We start from the raw sequence: 23,335 nt of genomic DNA on the forward strand, positions 1-23,335 counted from the left end.
CAGCTGTATGAGTCCAGCGAAGGGGGGGGAGGGCATGGGGTTAGGGTTGGGGTTGGGAGCTAAAGGAATGAAGAACATCTCTTTTTTGCAAAAACCTGGGATCTAGAGGGCCGAAAGCGAGCCCCGATCCGTGTGTTCTGTAACAGTTCCTTTTTCTCTTCTTTCTGCTTCTTTCGGTGAATGGTGAGTAATTTCAATTGAGGAAAGTGGCATGGGCTGGCTGGCTGCGTGGGAAGAGGAGAGCGTATAGAGCGTCGTGTGTGTTTTTTATTATTATTATTTTCTTTATTCGCGGATAGATGAATGGTAAGAGTCACCAAGGTCTCCCGTCGTTTGTTAAAGTGAGTACGGACCTCGTGCCCCTGATATGGATGTGCGTTTCACAATCGTACACATGCATCAGGATGGATGGGAGCGTAGCGTATAGAGATGCATCTGTATAAGTACTCGTCGCTTCTCAAACGCTTGCAGCTGATGCCCTCCCTGTACACTGGCCCTGGTCAGACTCAGGGGGGGCCACCCTGTCGGTAATTGACGTCGAGCATCCTATGTCAATAACGCAGCCAGTTAACTTCCTTCATGCTGCCTGCCTCCGAGCCGGAGCCTGGGCGACCGCATGGTTCCGATTGCGGGAACCCCATCCTGGCCTGGCCTGGCCTCCGGCTGAGCCTGGGACGCGATGGGTTCGGTTGAATCGAGTGGCGCGTCGGCCAAGACGGAGTGGCCTTTGGGCCTGATTCTGGATCTTTGTGTTGTGGCCTCGGCAAGCCTATTGCTCGACCGGCTCTTGTTGTGCTGGTCGCGGATGTACATACGTGGGTATGAAGCTTGTTGCGGGAAGGGCATGACTTCTCGCAAAAGAGGCACTGGGGGAGAAGACTCGGGCCTCGATGACTTTTGGAGAAAGGCCGTTTGAATCTACGTGCACGTCAGGACACTTGCTTCAACTGCTCACACAAGCGACAAAGGACCGTTGTATAGTCAATTTCTTTCGTTACCTAAAGTGACGCCAAAGTGAACCTGGAAGACTACATGAAGATGCCGTGAAACGCAGTAGCAACAAATCAATCTTCGAAAAGCCCGAAAAAGCGAATACCCCGGATTTTTTGACTCCCAGAGGGGAGGTTTCAAGACTCTTCCGCCTATGCCCGTTTGCTGTTGTAGCAAGTGATTGGATCACTCAGGCATGTCGGAGGAGCTCAATGATGTCTGCGCAGTGCGATTACTTGGTTTTGGCTGTGATGATGGGGTTGGCGGGCGTGTAGACCGTCTCTTTAATTTCACTAATTGGTGTTCGGACGGGTTTGACTGTGTGAAAGGCTGTTGGTGCTCTGGAGCTAACCACTCGGTGTTTTGCTGAACGGATTCTTTGCGTAATATAGGCCTCTAACACCTAATGAGGGCGGGGCAGGCTGCGGAGGGTATGGAAAATCGCTGGGCAGGTAAGGTGCATCTGGGCGTTCGGGGCGTTGTCGCCTATCTGTGTCATACTGCATCGACCGAGGAGGGCTAACGAAATCGTCCGCGCGTATGCTCTGCGCGTGCATCCGCTGTGAATGTGATGTACCTGAATGCACTTCCATCAGATACTCGTCAAAGACGGCCGAGGCCTCCGCGACCGTTGCCAAGTGTCTATCCCTCAATGGCATGTTATCGAAGCGAGCCAAGGACATCGCAGCAATAAAGGCGTTGTGAATTTGTCGGCCATTCCACCGCTGGCTAGCGCCTTGCTTCCGAAAGATTTCGTGCGCAGTTCTCAGGACTTCTTCTTCATCTTCAATATTGCCTTCGAGAGGCTTTCGTGCTCTTCGTATCTGGAGTTCCCAGATTTTCATTGTTTGTTCAAGATCCAGAGGAGGGTAGTAGAGCGACATCTGAATCCGCGATTTGAAAGCTTCATCAATGGATCCCACTCTATTCGTCGTCATGAATAGGACTCCTTTGTAGTACTCGAGTAGCCTCAGGAAAACTGCGAAAATGGGTCAGACATAATATTACTCAGCATTATACCATCTACATACCGGAAACAAGTGCGTCTCTTTGGAGGTTGTTGGTACGTGATGCCAAGAACACGTCTGCTTCGTCGAGAAGAAGGACGCAATCCCAAGCTTGGGCCAAATCGAAATACCTTAACATGTTGGCCTCTGCTTGGACAGGGTCCAGCCCCAAGTCACCTATGATAATTCAGCATCAGCTACGAAACTCATTCAATCCCTCCGCTCTAGATGTTGGGGACTACCTGGAGTTATAGACAGAAGTGGTTTTCTGAAATGAGATGCGACGCATTCAGCTGTGGAGGTCTTCCCCACACCTGGGCTGCCGTGAAGAAGAATTACAAGCCCTCGACCTGGATATCTCGTAAGAAGCCGACCCCATTGTCAAGTTTCTGAAGTACTGCACCTTTGTGTCTCACAAGATCTGAATCGTCACCCTTTGTGAAGGATGAATGAACAAGAGCTTGAATCATGGCTTTATGACGTGGTGGCAATACTAATTCTTCCCACGGCGAAGAGCTGGGTTGAATCTGCATCAGTTGGCTCCGTGAGCCTGATGTGTTTTCATCGGGACCCAATTGCAGGTAAGCTGCTCGATAATTAGTAACTTCAGTGGACAGCGGATCAAAGGTCAAATACCCCATCTTCGAGAGCTGAACACGAATGCCGGCGCTCTTCCTGGAAGCAAAAATACATCCTCACCACCAATTTCACAGCGCGCCCATGCCTGATTCTTTCTTTGGTTGTCCATCGTCTCAATCACGTCTTCCTTTTGTAGGATATCCCAATGAACGTCTTCTGCGATAGGTTCCGGCCGCCATGTATAATGCCCCTCGAACTCTCGCGGATTCACTTGAACCTCAGGTAGAGCGCCGAGTTCCGGAAGCCATTGAGGATTGAGCCTAAATGCCCTATGAAGGTCAACCATCACCTCGCTCTCTATACTCTCTGGCAAAACAGGATGCGACTCGGCAGATACGAGCTGATTTCCCAGGGAGTCCCGGTCAGCAGTCCAGCCGTGATAGAGCTTATAGGAACGGTTAAGGCCTTCCAGGTACAAGTTTCCTTGGCAGAGAATGTCATCTTTGTTGATGAGCTCCTCTACTTCCGCGACTTCCAAAGGGATTACTTGAAGATCACTCATGTCACGTAAGCCGTGGAAATGAGGAACCTCAAGTCTGCGGTATGCTGGCTGGAAGCCAAGCCCGTCAAAAACAAGAAAGAAGCAGTCCAGCGTCAACGGACTGAAAGAATCCATCTTGGAATGTTTGTACTCGACTGAATCCTCGTTCGGCTCATATCTCCGAGGAAGTCTGTTGCCACCGGTGACCTGAACGACCTTCCAGACTGTTTGCGGGTAGTCCTTGATCCGGCTGTATAGAAGTTGGCCAGGCTGGTAGAGGAACCAAAGCTCATGGAAGTAGACTGATCGTTTCTTGGTAACCTGCTGCTGGGTTGGCTTCACGTAGTCGTCCAGAAATGCGAGTAGAAGACGGGACAGCCTGAGTTCGTCTGACGAGGAGGTTCCGCTAGCATCGGCCTGATCGCCAGTCTCACTGACCGTCTCTTCAAGCTCCGACACATGTTGTCTGAGTGTTTCTTCCTCGTAAAGGAGGAATTTAAAAGGCCTGCGCATCACGAGAGGGGCGTCTGGTGGCTGACTGAGCTGTCCGCTAGAGACGCTCGCGAGTAGCTGCTTGAGGTGTGGTGAGTGAATGCGGATCCTTTCAGGCAGTTGTTTCGTCTCCGTGCCATCCGAAGAGAACATAGCTCCAACTTTCGAGACTCCTTTGCCACGCTTTTCTCTCTGTGACTGCATCGCCCCCTTTCTCAGTCGTGATGGCATTGAGTGATCACGAACGTCGCATATGACAGGATCCTCCATTAGTAATTCAATGGCGTAGTGCACTGGAGGAGTCGGTTCACCCTTGTTCTGCGTGTATTCGTCCCAAGACAGGGGCTTGAGCTCTGCTATCGTCCGTGGTTCTGTCGAGATACCTGGTAGGCCTCTAGGAGCGCTTTGACATTGTTGTAGCCGAGTGCGGTTCTTTCGACTTGATGGTATATCCTTCCTACTAGCTGGCTCTGGGTAAAAGTCTTGCTTGACTGTATGGAGCAAGTTCATACCCAGATCTTCGAGGAGTGACTTTGTATCAGAAGCCGGAGACTTGGGAATTGTGTATTCCTGGTTCATCTGACTTTTGGAAGAGTTCTGCGCTGGCGTTTCAAGGCTCTCCATTCTCGGTTCAGTTGACCATAGGGCAATCTCAACCATATGTTGTCCAAGGTGTTGGATATAGTCACGATGACTCCCTGACTCCTTCATGCCACAAAAGGGGCAATCGTCTTTGCTTTCTTCCACAAGCACAATCTCTTGCCAGAGGTTCGCAATATCGATGCAACTTTGGCCTTCCAAAATTCCATGTGTAACGTGGAGATGATCTGCCAGTTGAGCCTCTGTGTCACACTTGATCTCGCACCCCAACTTGCAACTCCATTGCCGAATAGCGCAGTGACCGATTGCGTGGCGCTGAAAGACAGCAAAGCTTGCGAATGTTGGTGGTCTGGCATGGCAATCCGGGTTGATGCAAACGTAAGGCCGGAGATCTTGAAGAATGTGTTGCCTGCCTGTTTGTTAGCCTTTTTCTAGGCTTTGACGGATACCTGTCATACCTCCATTGTGACTCGGTCGCTACGTTGATATACCGATGGCACACTGTACAACTCACTTCATTGCCAATCCCATAGGTTGTGTCCGGATACTCCGGAAAACTTTGGGGCAGATACTCGCCCGCCGTGACATCCTCATCTTCTTGCTTCTCGGACAGCATGTGCTCTTCCTCGGGTTGTGGTACCACCCAACGGCGACGGTAGGCTTTACTCAGGACATGTGCAACCTGAGTTGGAAGGTCTGGGAAGTTACAGCAGATTTGATCTTGGAGCTCAGCCGCGCCAGTATGAATGTTGACTGACTGCTGACTTGCCAAGCTACTAGTAGGACTTGGAGATCTGATCCACTGAAGGGAGGGGACGAGATCATACAACTGATCAACCGTGACTTCGACGCCCATTAGATCTTCTGAGAAATCCTCATCCGCTAAAGATAGTGGTATTTTCGATTTCGGTGGAGAAGACATAGACCGCAACGCAGGATCGTAGTCTTCTCTCAGCGCCTCCGCTTCAATCACCAGATCCTGACAGTCAGGCCAGCTCTGCAGGGCTCTTGCAAGATTCCACGAGAGCCGTTCCAAAACCAGGATTCTGTCTCTTTCCATACTGTAGAGCCATCGCTTTTGAGATCGGCGTAGAGGCGGCTGGGACGGACCATCTGGAACAGGACTCGGTGCGTTCTCACTCGCTATTCTTGCGTGGGAAACTTGGGAACGATCAGAAAACGTATGCTTGAATGGTGGGAAGTGATATCCGTACAGATGTTCAAGATGAATTGACCGAGGCTAATGAGCAGCGAGGCAACGGCATGCTGCAGTTCAGGTTCGTCTTTGAGCAGGGTGTCGAGAGAACCTTCAACAATTCCGTGATCTGCCGCCCAGAGAACGTAGCGCTGGACATTTCGATAGTGCGTATGCCGCAAGTCTGCGTCCTGGATACTCGGCTCAAACGACTCCAGAGCATACCGAATCGCCGTGGAGAGGCCAGAGACTGCTGGCTCCGTGTTTAAGTCGATATCCATGGCTGATGAACGATAGTCGCGATCTCCATCCCGACTCTGGCGCGGGAGAGAAGGAGTTCTGGTGGAAGTGTGAGGCTACGGCGCTTATGCAGGTTGGAAATCTCAGCCTGACCCCGCTTTGATGTCTTGATAAGCGAGTAGTGTCAACTCGACGAGGCTGACACTTGCAATGTCATAGTCTGCCATCATGTCTGGATTCGAGGTCGCCGGAATTGTTCTGGGAACCATCCCGCTCGCGTTGAAGTCATACAGCGAGCTGGGTGCCTTTTTCACCGACTTCCGTCAGTATCGCACCCAGGGCGTCAAGCTCCGCCTCAAGTGTTCCAATGAAGCGGATCTTTTCCATGCCTCAATACGGACTCTGTTCTCCTACTCCATCGACGAAAACGTGGTGAAAACCATGCTTGATGACCTCGAGCACCCTTCCTGGGCGGACGAAGACATCCAGAACAGACTCGGGATGATCCTGGACGGCGACTTGAACCTGTGCGAAGCTGTTAGGAGGAATGTGAAGATAATCCAAGAGACTTTGGATGCAGTGTTGACGACACTGCGGTCGGTCGGCCTGGAGGAACCGGTAGGCGCCACCCGGAGACCAACCGTGCGGTTGCCGCAAACTGACTTTTCTCGTTCGCAGGCGACGCCTTCCGTTACGTCATCCCCGGCACCTTCCATATCGTCGCATTATCACCGCTTCTCCGAAACTTGCACCCTCCAGCTCTCAAAGACAAAATGGGCTTTCTCGAAGAAAAGCAAGGTCGAGCTCCTCCTGGAGGATTCCGCGGAAGCGAACCGCTACCTCACACAGTTTGTCTATCAAGCAAGGAGGCAGCGCAAACAGATGCGACCTGTACGCATCATTTCTGGAAAGACAATCGGGGACACCAAGGCTGTCAGAGATGGCTACACCAAAATCTACCAAGCACTGTCCGTGGCGTGGGCCGACTGTGCATGTCCAGCCCACGATGTTGAACTGGCATTGCAGTGCACACTCAACGAAGGTTCAGCCGGGAGCTTGAGACAGACGCCTCGAGACTGCGGCGTCATCTTCCACGGCGGTCCTCTGTCGGGATGCTGGTACGCCTACCCCGGGGGGCTCAAACGACAGCAAGTGAACGCGGGGAATGGCAGCGCAAACCTCTCTAATGCGAAGTCAATCATCACTCAAGATGGCTCAACCAAGCCAATCTCCAATGGCAAAGCGTGTACCACGCATTTCAAGGAAAGCCAGTGCATCGGCCAGGTCTGCCAAAGCCTGCAATCGCTTGGATGGTCGGTCCACGAAGTTTATGAATGCCACCGCCACCCTTCGAGCAATCCATCTCACGGCTCAAACTGCTTCGGAGTCCACGTCTCCGGCTGTACAAGCCACTTCGAGGACATATCCTGCTCTCTATCTCAACTCCTGTCTCAGAGGCGTACGGGCAATCATCTGACAGAGCTTATCACGTATCCATATGAACGCGTGAGGATAGCCTATATTTTGGCGCTCTCCCTTCTCCGCCTCTACGACTCCCCGTGGTTGAAAGAGAAGGAGAGATGGACAAGCGACCAAATCCGCTTCGTCGCCACCCAATCGTCAGACGCCGAGCAAACGGTCATTCCGCATGTAACCGCATCCCACGAACAAGATCACTCAAGCCCGGCATCACCTCCAGCAGCGAAACAAATCTTCAAATGCGTCAAAAATTACCAAATTTATGCGCTTGGAATACTAATGCTTGAACTTGCACTCGGCAGCCCACTTGTCCTTAGCCCACCGATGGGAAACTCGAACGACCCAGAAATCACGGAATTTCTGGAGGCACACAAGTTGAACAGTAATGCCGTAGCTGGCAGGATGCTTGGACTCCGCTATGGGAAGGTGGTGTCTCGCTGTCTTATGTGCGACTTTTCCGTCAATGACTTTGACTTGAACAGTGTTTGCTTACAGGCAGCTTTCTACAATCTCGTTGTATGCGAACTGGAAGGGTTGCTGAACGACATGTCGCGGGTCAGCAGTATCGCTTGAACTTCATCAATGTACCTCGGCCTTTCGAAAAAAAAAAAAGAATTGGACGACAATGTTCAAGAATCACCTATTGATGTGGGGTACTTGAAGTCTACGTGTAGATAAACATGAATGAAGTTGAAATCAACATTTCTGTCTCAAGATTCGTTCCAACTGCCTACGTAGGAATCAAGACATTGACCTCTCACCAACACCGCCTCACAGTGGGCTACTTTGCCCATGCGAAGCGAAGAATTTGGTCGTCTACACCGCTCAATGCGAAAGTAGGACCTCTTATCACCCTCTAGGCAGAGCATTCAGCAAGGCATCTTGCGTTACATCCACGACATGCTTGCTACCCAACACACAATATGTCCCGGAGGCATCTGGTGATACTGTTATCAATGCGGGGCGGTGTAGATAACTCCCTTTGGGGGCCACGCACCGTTTAGGGTAAAGCCGAGGGGCCAACAAGGCCCGGAATAGCTCACCAGAGCGTTATTTTTTTTTCTCTCTTCTTCCTTTGCTCATGCTCAGGCTGAGCACAGGGTACGTACCGATTGAGACTTCCTTCTTTGGAAAGGGTTGAGGCAAATATGTTGGTGTAGCTGGTAGCAGTCACGCGAGTGGCTTGGCTCAAGCAACCCCGCAAACAAGCCCCCCCGCGATTAGCATCACATGCGGTAGGCTGTGTGGACCGATCGGCACGGGCGCAGGGTCCCAAGGCCAGGGTATCACGGATGGGGCTGAACGGCAAAGAAGGTGGTGGTGTGGTACACCAGGAGGGGAGGCGATGGGCAACGGTGAGATGTACAGCCTCCTGCGTAGTGGCACAGCTCGCCGGGGAGGGAGCGCTGCGTGTGGATCTGAGGTAAGCCGAGCGGTGGTGTTTGGGCGCGTGCCGACAGATATGTGGGGCCCAGGTGATCCTTGGAAGATGCGATATGCCGGCTATGGGCGGCCTGATTGACAGAGCAACACAAAACAAACAGTTTTTCAGGCAGCACTTGTTGGTGGGCTGTTGTCGCAGACGTTGCGCGAGAGTCGGCAGCGCCCAGGCTCGTCGGAGAATGGCGGCTGCTGGATCTGGGGTCGACTGACTCGGACCATTTCATGCACAGAACCTGGCCAATAGGATGTGCGGGCGCAAACAGCGTGATATACGGATAGCATTTATTGCTGCTCTGCTCTGCGTTTGAGCTGGTTTTCGCAAGCAGCGGAGCCGGCGAGGGCGGTTTCGGATGCTGAGCAGTGCCGGTTGCGAAGTGCTCGAGGCGTACGGGCCGCGGCCTCCGCGCGTCCCAGGCAGTCGATGGAATGCTGTGCAAGAAGTAGGTAGCCGGGCCTGGCGGGCGTGGATAGGGCGAATAGGGGGGCAATTACCGCGCGCGAGCGATCTGCTAGCCCTACGGGGGGGATGACGACATATGATTCGCTGCGTGGTGTGGCCATGTCGGCGCCCAGGGCCACCTGGATCAGAAAAGACACAGCGAGCGTGTCGTGGTTGCGCTGGGCCGGGGCGCAGCAGGCGGCGGGGCGAAGGCGCTCTGGCGGCGCGCGGATTGGAGGGCTGGGATTAGGGCCCAAAAATAGGCAGTCTAGCACAGCTCTCGCACCCTCTTCGCCCAGCGTTTGACGCCGTTTCAGCGCCGGCAGGGCGAGCCCAAGCAGAAAACGATGCAGGCTCTCGCGCGCTCTTCCGCCCGCCGGCGGCCCAGTGCAGAGGCGATCCGTCGTGTCAAAGCCACTCCGCGACACCTCAGCACCGCACGCCCAGCCTGCGCCAAGCAGCCCAATCACCGCCCCGGCGCATCCCTGGGATATGAGAGCTGCACCACCCGGCTCTTGAAGCTTTCTCGCTCCCTCTCCTCGCCCGGCCCCCGACCCAGGACTCCCAAGGCCCAACCATGGACTCCTGGAACCAGCAGAAGCTGCCCTTCAGCAAGAAGCGCCTGTCCAAGACCGTCATTGTCTCGTGAGCCGCCTTGCCCGCCGACCCGCCCAGCCGCCGCTGACCTTGCAGATACGTCTTCGACTATGTCATTATCGTGTACGTCACGTCCTGCCCGCCTCGACCGCGCCGCACTGCTGCAGCACGCCCTCTCCTTCCCCATCCGCGCTCCCGCTGACCCCCCGCCAGCATTCTCATCATCGCCTTCTACGCCCTTGATCACGTCGAGCCCCACCACCAAGAGTTCTCCCTCCGCAACTACACGCTGCAGTACAAGTATGCCGTCAAGGAGCGCATTCCTGTCTTCGATTTGTGCATCATCGCCGTCTTGGCTCCCGCCTTGATCATCGCCTTCTACACCCTGGTCATCGATGGCCTGTTCTCGAGCAACAGGGGTGCGGCTGCAGGTCCAGGCAGGCGGAAGCTCTTGGGCAAATACCGCATGAAGGATAGACTGTGGGAGCTGAATTGCGGCGTTCTGGGCCTGATGCTTTCCGTCGGCGCCGCCTTCACCATCACCGGTAGGCTCCGGCATGGAGAGGCCATGTTCACGGCAGCTAATTGGAGACAGGCTCACTGAAGAATGCCGTTGGCAAGCCGAGACCCGATTTGATCGACCGCTGCCAGCCCAATACGTTCGAAGACCCCCAGCCCTTCGGCCTGTCGAACCACAGCATTTGCACTCAGGACAACAATGCCATCCTGAAAGATGGCTTCCGCAGTTTCCCGTCTGGGCACAGCAGCAGTATGTTGGCCTGCCCCGCTGTTCTCGAACCCATCTAATCCAGCCGCAGCTGCCTTTGGTGGACTGTACTACCTGTCCATATACCTTGCTGGAAAGCTTCACGTGCTTGACTCGAAAGGAGAAGTCTGGAAGAGCTTTATAGTCATGGTCCCCACGCTTGGCGCCGCCTTGGTTGCAGCCTCTCGGATCATGGACGCCCGCCACCACCCGTTCGACGTCCTCTCGGGCAGTCTTCTCGGCATTCTCACCGCCTGGGGATCCTACCGCCAGTACTTCCCTCCGGTGAGCGAGACGTGGCGCAAGGGCCGCGCGTTCCCGATCCGCAGTTGGGGCAAGGAGCCCGAAATTCCGGCTGATGCATATCCGATCAACCACGAAGGAAGGGAGCCGCTGCGGGATGCAGCTTCACTGAAGACGATAGACGAAGAGCAGCCAATGAGGGGCGCTGATACAGGTGCGACCGACATCGACGCGAGCGATCCTGCCGCCAACGTTTTCCGGCAACAGATCTCGAACTCCCAACGCCATCGCCAGCAGCTCGCAGCCCAAGCCTACGGAGACGCGCGACCGACCCCATCTTCAGTATACACAGCCGACCTGAACCGCACTCCAACGGCGACAACCTACAGCTCCCAGCTCCCCTCCTCGAACCCGTACGCACAAACCTACGGCGCCCGGCGCCGACGTGGTGATAACTACGAGGAATCGTCCTCGGAAGAAGAGACCGATGAGTTCGAGCTTCAGCGCACATACACCTTGTCCAACCCCCACCAAGGTCAGACAGCCGCGCCGGTTGCATACAACCCGGTCAACGACACGTTCGGAGACACTTCGTACCGCGCGCAGACGACCAGCCCCTTCGTCGCTCCTCACGAGGAGGCGGATCTAGGAGCGGGGGCTGCAAGGACCTTGCCACCGCAGGTGCCGCCGCACGCCGCACCTTACGGTTCCGGTAGGGGCGCCGACTACTAGGAGAGCTTCAAAAGGCCCGGAAGCCCGGAAGTCCGGAAGTCCGGAGACCCGGAAGCCCAGAAGACTGCTGGACCACCAATATCGGTTTGGTCTTGAACGGGTATTAGGAAATCTTGCAGAGATTTCTCTTTGAAGTTTTCTTCCTTTTCTTGATTGAATTGTATGGATTTCGGGTACAGAGTGCGGTCCATTTTCGGGGAAAAAAAAGCGCGTTTGGCTTCTGCTATATCCCCCCCACCTTTGTTATTAACGCGGAGCTTCTCACGTAAACGTCATGCACGAACACAAACATTTCCAGGTGTTTGAGGTGTCATCGTCTTTCTGACCGCTTCTTCCCATCTTCTCTCGTTTTATTTGATTTTTCTCCTCCTCTCGTTATCTCTCTCCGTGTAGGGTACCTTCGGGATTTGTTTCCGTCCGGCTGGACATACATCTTCAAGGTTTGAGTTGTATATGTAGACGGGCTCCACACCGGCTGGTGGGATTTATTTCCCTTGCATTTTAGTCCTTGGTTTTTGGCTCTTTTTTTATGATGATGAATGAGAGATATTTTTTTCGGATTTGGTTTTGAGGGCTAGCCCCTGTAGAGTGACGTATCCCGATTGACAGACGAAACACTTTTGATGTTGAAGCCGGATGAGCATCATACATACCTAGACAACTCTTGGCTGGAGGCTGACGGTCTTTTGCCATATATGCTCGCGGTCGGCATAAGCTTAAATAAGGCTATGCTCTTGATTGGATATCGCGACGACGCGCGAGGAAATGTCCGAGTATTTGCCTATAGAACGGTGTACATACATGGCGCCATCAGGTCGAACGTGGGATCGTTCAAGACACGCGCACCTATCCGTTACTAGGCACAAGTGCCCGTTGCTAGCCTTTTGCTAATCAACATCGGGTAAGACGGATTGTGGATCAAAATCAGAGGGACTTGACTAACAAGAACGGCGACATGGCGGCGGCGGCGCTCGCAACGCCTATCACGATGATGAAAACAGATCTGGAGCGGTTCGCTTGCTGGCTGCATCGTTGAAGGCACGGGCACGTTGTTTGACAGGAGGGAGAGGACAAGGCGTAGTGTGTCAGAACATATTGTGGGATATATGGAACATGGATGAAAAAGGGACGTCATTGCGACGAGGATGAGAGATCGCGACCGGTTTCGCTCGAGCCCTCTGCACGCCGGCCGGAGGCGATTGGTAGAGATCCGCGGAGGTGGTCTTTGGGCGGCGAGTTTATGCAGATCGTTGAACTTGGGGCGTAAGAGATCATGTCATGGTCGGAAGCTGCGGGAAGAGGTTGCCGAAGATGCACTGGAGTCTGCGTCGAGGAGGTTGGAGGGCTGGATACGGATTACATGAAGTGGATTGGCCGTCGGACGTTTTGGCTCGAGACAAGACTCCACCATGTCCGGACGTGAGGCGCGCGGCGACGTGGAGACTCAACCCTCGTGTGTGAGATGTGTTTTGCAAAGCACGGTGCGCTCGGTTCGCATGGGTAGAAAAAGCAAGTCTGTGTGCTTTGAGGTTAAGTTGGCAAGGATAGTCGTCTTTGTGATACTTCGTACAGTACCAAGGTTGGCTGGCGAAATATTGGGATAAGAGAATTCGGATAGAAGATCCAAGCATCGCGTTGATGGCATATTAAGCGAATCGACCTTCTCTTTCACGATAGTAGCTCACTTGACTAAACCTCTATGGAGCAAGCGCTATGCATAGCAAACAAGGCACGTCTTCGTTTCACTGATCGGATTCAGATAGAGCAGATGCAGGGTATTCCGAAGGTATGCAACTCTTCGCAACGATGGAAGCTCGAGGGTCGTGGGCTTCGTCGATCGGCGATGGCTACTGGTATCGGAGAGCATGGGCAGGAAGCTTCGGGAACAGCTCCGTGTCTCAGCAACGAGTTCGAGCGGGTAATTAGGACCGAGGGATTATAGCCGCAAGAAGAAGCGCTCGCGGGACAAAAGGGAAAGGTAAGACAAAGCTTACGCTCCACACGAATCGTATGTTTCCGCGTTGGTGGGAGGCTGACGCGATAAGTAACCATCCGTCGGTGGTAGTAGCTCCATTTCGTCCCAGGTGCGGGGGAAGCGCCCACCAACCTCTCCAATTTCCCGCGCGCCGGCCGTTTTTAAGTGAAAGCTTGCCAGCGCGCGCGGCCCTTGGACGCTCCTCTGCCGTCCTGCTGTGTTTCTTTCCCTCCTGTCCGTTCGCAGTCGCAAACCCCTCCAGAAACGCACCCGGCAACGAGGAACGAACAGGGGGTCGAGGCTGAGAGACAAGACACACGCAACACTTGACGTAATCCGCCGGAGCCAGCGCGGAGAAAAAGCAAGACGACTGGCGGCAAGAAAGGGGACCGGCAGGGAAGGGGAAGCAAAGCTGCTGAGCTGAGCTGTTGTTGGCAGGAGCTTGGGCCGCACCCGCCCGCACGTCGCGACATCGACTCCCCCTCCTCGCTCGTCGCGCCACCACTCCTCTTTTCTTTTCCACTCCATTGTTTTTTTTTCTTCTTCTTCTTCCTATTTTTTGCCCCCCATCTATCTCGCCTCTCCATCATCAATTGGACATCGTCGCGACCTCCGTCCACCACCACATTTGCCCACGCGATCCCGTCGCGCGCCTTTTTTCTCCCGCCGCAACAATGCCTCCCAAGAAGCGCGCCGCCGCCCAAGCTCCCGCAAACACGACGCGAACGCGCGCAACCCGCGGCGCCGCAGCCAATGACGCGCAGGAGCAATCCGCGCCCGCGCCCGCACCAGCGCCGCCCACCACCACGAACAAGCGCGGCGCGAAGAAGCAGAAGAAAGACGACGAAGATGCCGCCGCCGCCGCCGCCGCCGAGGTGAGCGCGACCAACGACGACCAGCCGCCACCTCCGCCACCCACCAACAAGCGCGGCGCGAAGAAGCAGCAGAAAAAGAAGAACGACGACGTCGTCGCCGAGGAAGAGGCCGCGGCGCCCGCCACCGCTGCACCGACGACGACTCCGACGACGGAGAAGAAAGCCAAGGGCCGCGGTCGCGGCCGCCCGCCCAAACAGCAGCAGGCCGGTGCCGGTGCCGGTGCCGACGAGGAGGATGCGGCGTCGAGCGCGCAGCTGAAGGACGAGCTGAAGGACGCTGCCGAGGAGGCGGTTGCCGCTCAGCAGCGAGAGGAGCCGTCGACTGCACCGCCGCCGCCGGCGAAGAAGAGGGGGAGGCCTGGGAAGAAGGGTGCTGCTGCTGCTGCCGCCGCCGTCACGGAGCCCGAGCCCGAACCCGAGCACGAGCACGAGCCGGAAGCGATGGTGCTGGAGGAAGAAGAAGCGGCGCCTAAGAAGCGGGGGAGGGGCAAGGCTGCTGCTGCTGCGAAGAAGGAGAAGAAGGATGTGGAGGAGCCGGTTGTTGCTGAGGATGCTGGCGGTGCGGACGAGGCGCCGAAGAAGAAGGGGAGGGGTAAGGCGGCGGCGAAGAAGGATGAGGATAACAAGGAGGTTGAGGAGCCTGCGCCCGCACCGGCCAAGAGGGGGAGGAAAGCGGCGGCACCGGTTGAAGAGGCTGTTGCTGATACTGCTGCTGCCGAGCCGCCTGTCAAAAAGGGAAGAGGGAAGAAGGTGGCGGCGGCGAAAGAAGAGGAAGCGCAGCCTGAGGTGAAGGCGCCAGAGCCTCCGAAGAAGCGCGGAAGGCCGGCGGCTAAGCCTGCCCAGGAAGAGTCGGCCCCGGAGGAGCCGGTTCAGGAGAAGCCGGTCGAAGAGCCGCCCAAGCAACCGAAAAAGCGTGGCAGGCCTGCTGCAAAGGCGTCCGAGGACAAGACTGAAGAGAAACCTCGAGAGGAGGACGCCCCGGAGCCTCCGAAGAAGCGTGGAAAGGCCGCGGCCAAGGAGAAGCAGGCCGAAGAGCTTCCGGAGCCGGTCGAAGAGGTCGCGGAGCCGCCGAAGAAGCGGGGACGGCCTGCCGCCAAAGACAAGGTAGCTGACGAGGTGTCGGAACCGCCTAAGAAGCGCGGCCGACCTGCCAAGAGTGCAGAACCGACGCCAGATACACCGGCCGATGCGGCACCGAAGAAGCGGGGAAGGTCTGCCAAGGTCCCCGAAGAGGCCGCAGCTGAGGAGGCAAGTGAGCCGCCAAAAAAGAAGGGTAGACCCGCAAAAGAGAAGAGCGTGGAAGAGCCTACCGAGGCGCCTACCGAAGCGCCCAAGAAGCGCGGACGTGGCCCGGCTAAAGTGAATGCGGAGGAAGAGCCGTCTGAAGTTGCTGAGGCGCCGAAGGCCCGCGGCAAAGCTGGAAAGAAGAACGAGCCAGCTCAAGAAGAGCCGGCTCAGGACGCTCCAGCTGCCAAGAAGGGTAAGGCAAAAGATACGCCGAAAGTGACTGACGCTGCGCCAAAGCCTCGCGGACGCCCGTCAAAGAGTTCCACTCCTGCAGAACCCAAAGCCGAAGAGCCCAAGAAGGGAACCAAGCGTGGTCAGTCGGCGAAGGATCCTGTCGAACAAACCGAAGAGCCCACCCCGAAACGTCGCGGCCGTCCTCCGAAGGCTGAGGCAACACCAGAAGAAGCGGAGGCCAAGCCTGCCAAAAAGGCAACGAAGCCAAAGAAGAGTGAGGCCAAAGCTGATGTGCCCGAGGAGTCTAGTGCTAAAACCAAGAAGCCAGCAAAGACGGCTGGGCCTAAAAAGGCAGCTGGGACTGAGAAACCTGCTGGAACGGCTGGAATCGAGAGGGATGCGACCAATGGACTCGCTTACTGGATCATGAAGGCCGAACCGGAGTCTCGCATTGAGAACGGCAAGGACGTCAAATTCTCTATTGACGATCTCGCTGCTGCTAGCGAGCCTGAACCTTGGGACGGTGTTCGCAACCACGTCGCTAAAAATCATATGCTCGCTATGAAGAAAGGCGATCTAGCCTTCTTCTATCACTCTAACTGCAAGACGCCTGGCATTGTTGGCATCATGGAGATTGCCGAGGAAGCTACACCTGACGAGAGCGCGTTCGACTCGACACACCCGTACTACGATCCGAGATCGAAGAAGGAGAAGCCTGCGTGGTATTGCGTGAAGGTTGCTTTCCACCGCAAGTTCGCATCTCCCGAGAAAGTCACGCTCGATAAACTGCGGGCGCTTTCCAAGGATGGTCAGCCATTGGAGAATATGCAACTGTTCAAACAGAGCCGCCTCAGCGTGGCCAACGTTCGCCCCGCCGAGTGGAGCTACATCCTCGGTGTGGCCGGCGAAGTTTCGGATGAGGACCATGCTGTTCCGCAGAAGGCAACCGAGCCCGTTCTTGACACGACCGATGGTGTTAAGGCGCCTGCTCCAGAGGCTGCTACTGCCCAGGATGACGCAGCTAGCGAGGCCAGCGAACCGAATGAGCCCAAGTCTGACGACGACGAGCTCGGGCTCACCATTGGCACACCCAAGGGCGCTGCCGCCCTGCTTGGAGCAGCCAACGACAACATCTCTGAAGGCGAGGCTACTGTCACTACCCGTGAGAACACTACCACCAAGAAGCCAGATGGCGATGTTCTAGAGTCCAGCATTATCGAGACCACCACAACCGTCGTGGAGCCTGCGGCAGGTGCACCTCTCAACGGCGGTCCAGTTGCTCCTGCAGCTGCCGAATCCACAACTCCCGTGCAGTCCCCTCCGCAGAACTTCCATCGCCTGCCATCCCGCGGGAGCTCGCGTGGCGGCTCTCTCCAGCCCAACTCATCCAAGAGTCAGCGTCACGGCTCGCGCGCGCCTTCGGTCCGCAGTCCATCGGCACAGCCCGCGGTCGACACGATCGCCGAAGTGGCTGGCGACGCGTCCAGCGGCGCCGTCCTCGAGACCACGGTCGCGGTCGAGGAAAACGGCGGTACGATCACCGAGAAGATTGTCGACACGATCACGGCCCCGGTGGTCCCGGAGGCAGCCCCGGTTGCTGCCGAGACGGCCGGCCCTGCCCCGGCTGTGCAGCCGCTCGTTCTGGAACCCCCGGTCGTCCCGCCTGCGGAGGCGGCGTTGGCGGAGGCGGTGGCGCCCGTCGTCGAGGTCCCTCTGGACCCGGCTGCCCAGCCCGTGGTGCCCGTTGCGAACATGAGCGTGCCGATGGTGCCGTTGGAGGGGGCTCCCATGGCGCCGATGTTCGGTGGGGAGGGTGATGGTGAGCATCGCTAGGTTTGAAGCGCAGACAGACGGCTGCGTGGATGATGTTGTCGTTACGATGAAGACGGAAGGTGGAGGCCAGGTGATTGAACTGGCTAGTCTAGCGGTAGTGGGCTGAGATTCTTCGAATCAGGATGGGTTATAGGATAAAGAAATGCGTAAAAAGGCTTATGACTGCAGGGCGTTATAGGTATTTTCACGGGTATAGGGTCGAATGGATAACATGTTTGATTATGGACACGATGTTCAGCATGCTGCTCGTCCCTTGATACATAGATTAACGAGTCCCTGGGAACACTACAGCTCTACGAGCCATCATCTCCCGGGCTTACCGGCAATGTCGCTTGCGGAGTCGGCGGACCCTGAAAGGGTAACGCCGAGGCTACCCGGCGATCCGGGGTCCGTTGCATCATAGCGCTGGGAGCTGTGACCCTCAAAATATTCCGAACAGCTTTCCACAACTCGTGTCCCCCCCCTCCAGCCAAGCAACTTCCTTCCTTTTCTCTCTCACCGCCACCACCTCCTCTCCCCTCCCCTCATCACCCTCATTCCTCCATCGGCCATCCTCCACGAGACCCTCACCCACCACACCCACCATGGACGCTGCCCTCGACACCGTGCGCACCGCGCTCCAACCCATCACCCACAACCTCCCCGCCCCCATCCACGACCTCGGCCTCTCGCTGCTCGGCCCCAAATGCTACCAAAAGCTCATCAAAGACATCGACCCAATCGCCCACCCCGACTGCCTCAAGCTCGCCATCAGCAAAGGGCTCGGCATCGGCATCGTCGGCGCGTCGGCGGTGGTCAAGGTGCCGCAGCTGATCAAGCTGCTGCGGTCGCAGAGCGCCGAGGGCGTGTCCTTCCTGTCGTACCTGCTCGAGACGGCGGCGTACCTCATCGGCCTCGCGTACAACGCCCGCGCCGGCTTCCCGTTCTCGACGTACGGCGAGACGGCCCTGATCGCGGTGCAGAACGTGGCCATCGCGGCGCTGGTGCTGCATTTCAAGGGGAGGGATGCCGGCGCGGCGGCGTGGGTGGCGGGCCTCGCGGCGGCGGGGTACGCGCTGTTTGATAAGGGCATCGTGGATGCGAAGATGCTGGCGACGCTGCAGGCGGCCGGGGGCGTGCTGAGCATCGCGAGTAAGGCGCCGCAGATTGTCGAGGTGTATAGGCAGGGCGGGACGGGGCAGTTGAGCGCTTTTGCGGTGAGTTCTTTTTGTTCTTTCTTTTTGTTCTGCTTTGCGCGTCTTTTGTTTTGTGTGGTTGTTGCTCCTCCTCACTTCGTTTCCCGCTTGCGTGGTGGTGGGAGTATCATACGGAAGGCTGATGCTTTTCTATACAGGTCTTCAACTACCTCCTCGGGTCGCTCTCGCGCATCTTCACCACCATGCAGGAGGTCGGCGACCAGCTCATCCTCTTCGGCTTCGTCGCGGGCTTCCTGCTCAACGCTGTCCTGGCCATCCAGATGATCTACTACTGGAACGCGCCGGCCAGCCGCAGCGGCAAGAGCAAGAGCAAGAGCAAGAGCAAGAAGAAGGCGACGGAGAAGGCTGTGCAGGCAAAGGACAAGGACAGCGGAAAGCCGCTGGCTACCACGACGTCCGCGAGCAAGGCGAAGAGCCCGAGCACTCGCCGCAGGGGTTAGAGTGCGGACGGTTCACCGTCTGTGGAGAGGAGTTTGGGGTAGCGGGCATATTGAGATTGAAGCGTTTTGAATCAGTGTAGATCGAAGACATCTGTTTGCTTGGTTTTCTCGTGAGTGATGTCACTGAGATTCTGTGGCACTTCGCGCGGGGCTCTCCGGTCCACCATCGTTGGGGTGTCGGCAGTGATCACTGGCGAACGTGATGTCGGTTCTATGCGCAACATGGTCTCGTGACGTCGACTGCGAGCTGCTGTCGCCTGGGTCGTGCTCTTCGGTTAAATTCTATAAGCAGGTTACTTTGCGCCGCCTTTGCTCCATTGACTTGGCTCATCTTGCCTTTCCAGCCACCAGATCCAGGCAATCTTGACTCCTTGGCCCGGAGTACGGTCTTGACGGTTATACTTGGATCTATTCCCATTGTCTTGCCGAATTTTTCAGAGCAGTCATGGCACTATCTGATGATGCTCCGACACCTCATCATGTGTCAAGACATCAATTCGTCATCACCGATGAGTGATGATAATCACCGAGAGGAACGTTGAGATCAGAAGAGAAAGAAAGACAAGCAATACCAAAACGCCCCACACGCCGAGTAGTCTATCTTCTGCCTTTCGGGCAAGAGTAGGGTTCCCACTTCCGCCTACACTAACACGCGATCCCGAGATCACTACCTGAGGTGTTTGATATAGAAAGCGTAAAAGTCTACTACTACTTTATATTCGATCCACTGGCCCCTTTGTGGCGGTGGCGCGTGCACACAAGATGTACTTGGGCCGTTTGGGGGGGAGTTTCACGCGCCTCTCTGCTTCGGTACTGTTCACATGCTCGTAGCAGCTGAGACGCACAAGCTGGTTGGCTGGTCTCGTGTCGGTGGTCCATCTGCTAGTACGAGGAGCTGGTGTTTAAAAGAAGCAGCCCGCTTGCTTGCGATTTGAGTATGGTCATAGATAGTAACGCGTAACCATGCGCGCCTTGCGTGCATTGCACTTCCTTTTTTTCTGCCCCTCTGTGGAGAAGGGGCCGTTTTTCTTAGCCCCGCAACGTTGATGCGCCTGCTGACGTTGTTCGGCATTATCGACTTACTGATCTTCAGCATTGTGTTGATATATAGATCTACTTCATTCAAGTGATTTATTGTAGGCCGTCAAGTTTCAGGTCAATGTATTGGAAATCTCGTTTGTGGTTTCGTCCAAGACAACAAGGCCAAAGTATCCTTGGACAACTGAGCGCATAGCCCTAATCTCTTCCTCTGTCAGCCCTTGCTCATCCTCAGGGATTATCCAATGACAGTTGCTCATGAACTTATACTTCATAGCAGCTTTTGCAGCATGGGAAGCCGCACCTGATCAGAGTAGAAACTTCATTCACTGATGGAAGACAGCAGATCTTATCATTTCCTGGAACCTTTGGCCAACCGGTTCACTGTCATACTTTCTGAACACATGGGCCGTTCTAAAAGAGCTCAATCCCATGATCAGTAACTGTCAAACATCGTTATCAGTCTTTGCGTTTATTCATCATGAAGTTATCTTATCTTTCCTCATCACTGTCATGATCTCTTTGCCCGCCATTTTTATCACCCCATGCTGGCATGATGCCAGCCATATAAATAGCTGTATTTAGAACAACAGAAGGACAACAAGACGCACGCAGCATCGATTGCAAGATCCGTCTTTATTCAACACCTTCTGTACCACGCCCTTCCGGACATCTCCCCCATACAAACCATCCCCACCTCCACGAAATCAATGCGGCTTATCCTCATCCTGCGCGAAATGCTCCCTACAAAACACACCGTCAGCAAAGAACCCTCTCCTCTCACCTCTCACAACATCCGCCGAGGGGAAAAAGAAAGAAAAACCTGGACAGCAACACACCTCGCCCACGGACTCCTCAACCGAATCGCCTCGCCCCAGTAAAAAAACACAAACGGGATCGCACACAGCGGGACGCTCAGAAACGCCAGCAAGCTGCTCGCCCACTCCCACCCCAGCCGCTCGTACATCTGCCGCCCGAACAGCGGGAACCCCGCGCCGACGAGATTCCTTACGAGGATCACGCCCGCCAGCGCCGACGCGCTGTACGTCTGGTAGCTGTCGACGACGTAGTTCAAGATCGCGAGGATGATGACGTATATGCCGGCGCCGAAGAGGGCGCTCGCCGCGACGGGCGCGAGCCAGTGGACGGTCGGGAAGCTCGTCCACGCGAACCAGAAGAGCGAGGCGGGCAGCAGGAAGGTGCCGAAGCGGGCGAGGTGCATGCGGGCCTCGGGGCAGCCGGCGCCGGTGCCGGAGGCGGCGACGCGGCGGAGGTAGTGGCGCTCTTGGAGGGGGAGGTGCAGCGAGGCGGCGAGGAGGGACCCGATGGCCAGGCCGGCGAAGGAGCAGCCCCATTGGCCGGTGGTGAAGGCGTGGCCGGTGCCGAAGACGAGGGGGATGGCTTCGTTGAGGAGGTAGACGATGCCGTAGATCCAGCCGTTGTAGAGGGCGGCGAAGATGGTGATGCTGTGGCGGGGGTGGTGGTGGTGGTTAGATTAGGCGGTCGTGGCGAGGTTTCGGTGGTGGGGATGGGGGGACTTACGGTTCGGTGAAGAGGAAGCGGAAGGGGCGGGTGAGGGTGATGGCGAAGAGGGTGTGTAGCCCCTTTTTTTCGTCGGCGTTGGCGTCGAGGAGGTTGTCGGCGGCTGCGGTGAGGCCTTCAGCGCGGAGTCGCTTGCGGAGGCGCTTTGCCTTCTTGTCGAGGATGATGGAGTGGCGCGTTTCTGGGACGGTGAGCTGTGGGGTGCGTTAGCGGTGAGCAGGCTTGGTTCGGACGATTCAGACACTCATACCACGAGGAGAAGCCAGTAACCGCCGAAGATGGCCATGTACACCCAGAACAGCCATCTCCAGCCCATGTTTTGAGCGATGTAGCCACTGATGACCAGAGCGAGCGGTGGGCCGAAGGTGCTGCTCAATCCATAGATGGCCATGGCGCTACCACAGTCGTTCCTCGCCCAAAGATCACTGACGGTTCCGCCAGTGTTTGTGAGGGGGGCGCTGCCAAAGAAACCCTGCAGCAGACGGCAGACGATGACCGTCCCGATGTTTGGCGCCAGGGCGAGCGGAATCTGGAAAATGACGAGAAGCAGCCAGGACCAGACGTAGACCGGGTTGCGGCCAAAGTATTCGGACAGCGGTGCCAGCATGAGGGGCCCGACGGCAAAGCCTAGGATGTACATCGACAGGCCCACTGTCCCAACTTCGGCGGAAACGTCGAATTCAGCTATGAGCTGTTCTTGGCCGGAGCTATATCCGCCTGCACAGAGGCAGCTGTGGTGAATCTGTCAGAGACTTTTTCTGACTGCAGCTGGTGAGGGTTTAGGACATACGTGAATACGTTCAGCATGCTGACGAAGCAGGTGATGTACCACCTTTTCCATTTTGGCCAGTTGCGTGGATTTTCCTTGTCGTCGATGGAATAGGTCAAGTAGATGGGGTCGGTGCTGTTGGGAAGCTCTCTCGCACGGTTGAGAGCCTGCTCCTCGGAGAGCAAAATCCGGTCGTCGGATGGTGTTGCTCGAATGCCACCCGATGGAGAATCGCTATCGTTCAACTTCGAAGTACGTGTTGGCTCCAACTCCTTTTCAAGGTCCGCGGGGTCGAAGCGGTCTGCATCTTGGCCTTGATTTTCCATCGCGGGAGAGACTTTGGCTCTGTGGACGAAAGATGGATGCTGCGAGACCGGACGTGGGTAGAAGAGACACGAGGTTTAAAAGGCGGCGATCGGTCCTGCAAACATCTTTGTGGCAATCAGTTCGACAAGGCAGGTGGCAGGTAGCCCCGGAACTTGACATATGCGGTGTGGAGACGACCCCAAGCTCCGTGCCGTCGTCCCCATATGAGACGTCATTCGTTGCCGGAGTTGGCGGTGATCCTCTCCCCGCTAGCGGGTGCACCGGCACTGCTTATCACCTAGCAAAAGGGACTATTGGATACTGAGCCGATTGCAGATCAGCACAAATAGGTTGAAGTTTTTCTTGCGTAGGATCATGCTAGTGATTAGGAGTCTGCGTTATAGCTAGACTATGGACCACAGAGAATGGACGCGAGCTGATCTGCAGAATGGCAGAGGTCGGATCGGGGTTTGGAGGCGGAGAAAGGAGGCTCGATGATCGACAAGCGGGACGGGGTCCGGAAGCTGCACCCAGTCGCCGCAAAAGAAGCCTTGCCA

The 23,335-nt window shown here is 56.1% G+C and overlaps 6 protein-coding genes across 6 annotated transcripts; 4 read left to right on the top strand and 2 right to left on the bottom strand.

The window, feature by feature from the left end:
* Window positions 1-1,337: 1,337 nt before the first annotated feature.
* BKCO1_7900013 (atpase aaa) lies at window positions 1,338-5,685 on the bottom strand (the record flags this gene model as incomplete). The annotated part of the gene is made up of 7 exons (XM_020279109.1): window positions 1,338-1,969; window positions 2,022-2,174; window positions 2,240-2,347; window positions 2,401-2,583; window positions 2,634-4,618; window positions 4,668-5,370; window positions 5,424-5,685. 7 exons carry the CDS (start codon window positions 5,683-5,685, stop codon window positions 1,338-1,340), a joined length of 4,026 nt encoding a protein of 1,341 aa, XP_020125744.1.
* Window positions 5,686-5,872: 187 nt separating this feature from the next.
* On the top strand, window positions 5,873-7,696 carry BKCO1_7900014 (pfs domain-containing protein; the record flags this gene model as incomplete). Its single annotated transcript, XM_020279110.1, has 2 exons — window positions 5,873-6,262; window positions 6,323-7,696. The coding sequence occupies 2 exons, from the start codon at window positions 5,873-5,875 to the stop codon at window positions 7,694-7,696; spliced, it is 1,764 nt and encodes a 587-aa protein (XP_020125745.1).
* Window positions 7,697-9,582: 1,886 nt separating this feature from the next.
* BKCO1_7900015 (pap2 domain protein) lies at window positions 9,583-11,343 on the top strand (the record flags this gene model as incomplete). Its single annotated transcript, XM_020279111.1, has 5 exons — window positions 9,583-9,650; window positions 9,699-9,725; window positions 9,816-10,147; window positions 10,198-10,371; window positions 10,421-11,343. The coding sequence occupies 5 exons, from the start codon at window positions 9,583-9,585 to the stop codon at window positions 11,341-11,343; spliced, it is 1,524 nt and encodes a 507-aa protein (XP_020125746.1).
* Window positions 11,344-13,992: 2,649 nt separating this feature from the next.
* BKCO1_7900016 (at dna binding protein) lies at window positions 13,993-17,487 on the top strand (the record flags this gene model as incomplete). The annotated part of the gene is made up of 1 exon (XM_020279112.1): window positions 13,993-17,487. One exon carries the CDS (start codon window positions 13,993-13,995, stop codon window positions 17,485-17,487), a length of 3,495 nt encoding a protein of 1,164 aa, XP_020125747.1.
* Window positions 17,488-18,071: 584 nt separating this feature from the next.
* Window positions 18,072-19,123, top strand: BKCO1_7900017 (mannose-p-dolichol utilization defect 1 protein; the record flags this gene model as incomplete). Its single annotated transcript, XM_020279113.1, has 2 exons — window positions 18,072-18,683; window positions 18,821-19,123. The coding sequence occupies 2 exons, from the start codon at window positions 18,072-18,074 to the stop codon at window positions 19,121-19,123; spliced, it is 915 nt and encodes a 304-aa protein (XP_020125748.1).
* A 1,745-nt stretch (window positions 19,124-20,868) lies between these two features.
* Window positions 20,869-22,798, bottom strand: BKCO1_7900018 (polyamine transporter; the record flags this gene model as incomplete). The annotated part of the gene is made up of 5 exons (XM_020279114.1): window positions 20,869-20,905; window positions 21,001-21,627; window positions 21,704-21,897; window positions 21,954-22,434; window positions 22,494-22,798. The coding sequence occupies 5 exons, from the start codon at window positions 22,796-22,798 to the stop codon at window positions 20,869-20,871; spliced, it is 1,644 nt and encodes a 547-aa protein (XP_020125780.1).
* Window positions 22,799-23,335: the final 537 nt, after the last annotated feature.

The sequence above is a fragment of the Diplodia corticola genome (genome assembly GCF_001883845.1).
Source record: "Diplodia corticola strain CBS 112549 chromosome Unknown scaffold79, whole genome shotgun sequence".
In the NCBI taxonomy this organism is placed as follows: Eukaryota; Fungi; Ascomycota; class Dothideomycetes; order Botryosphaeriales; family Botryosphaeriaceae; genus Diplodia; species Diplodia corticola.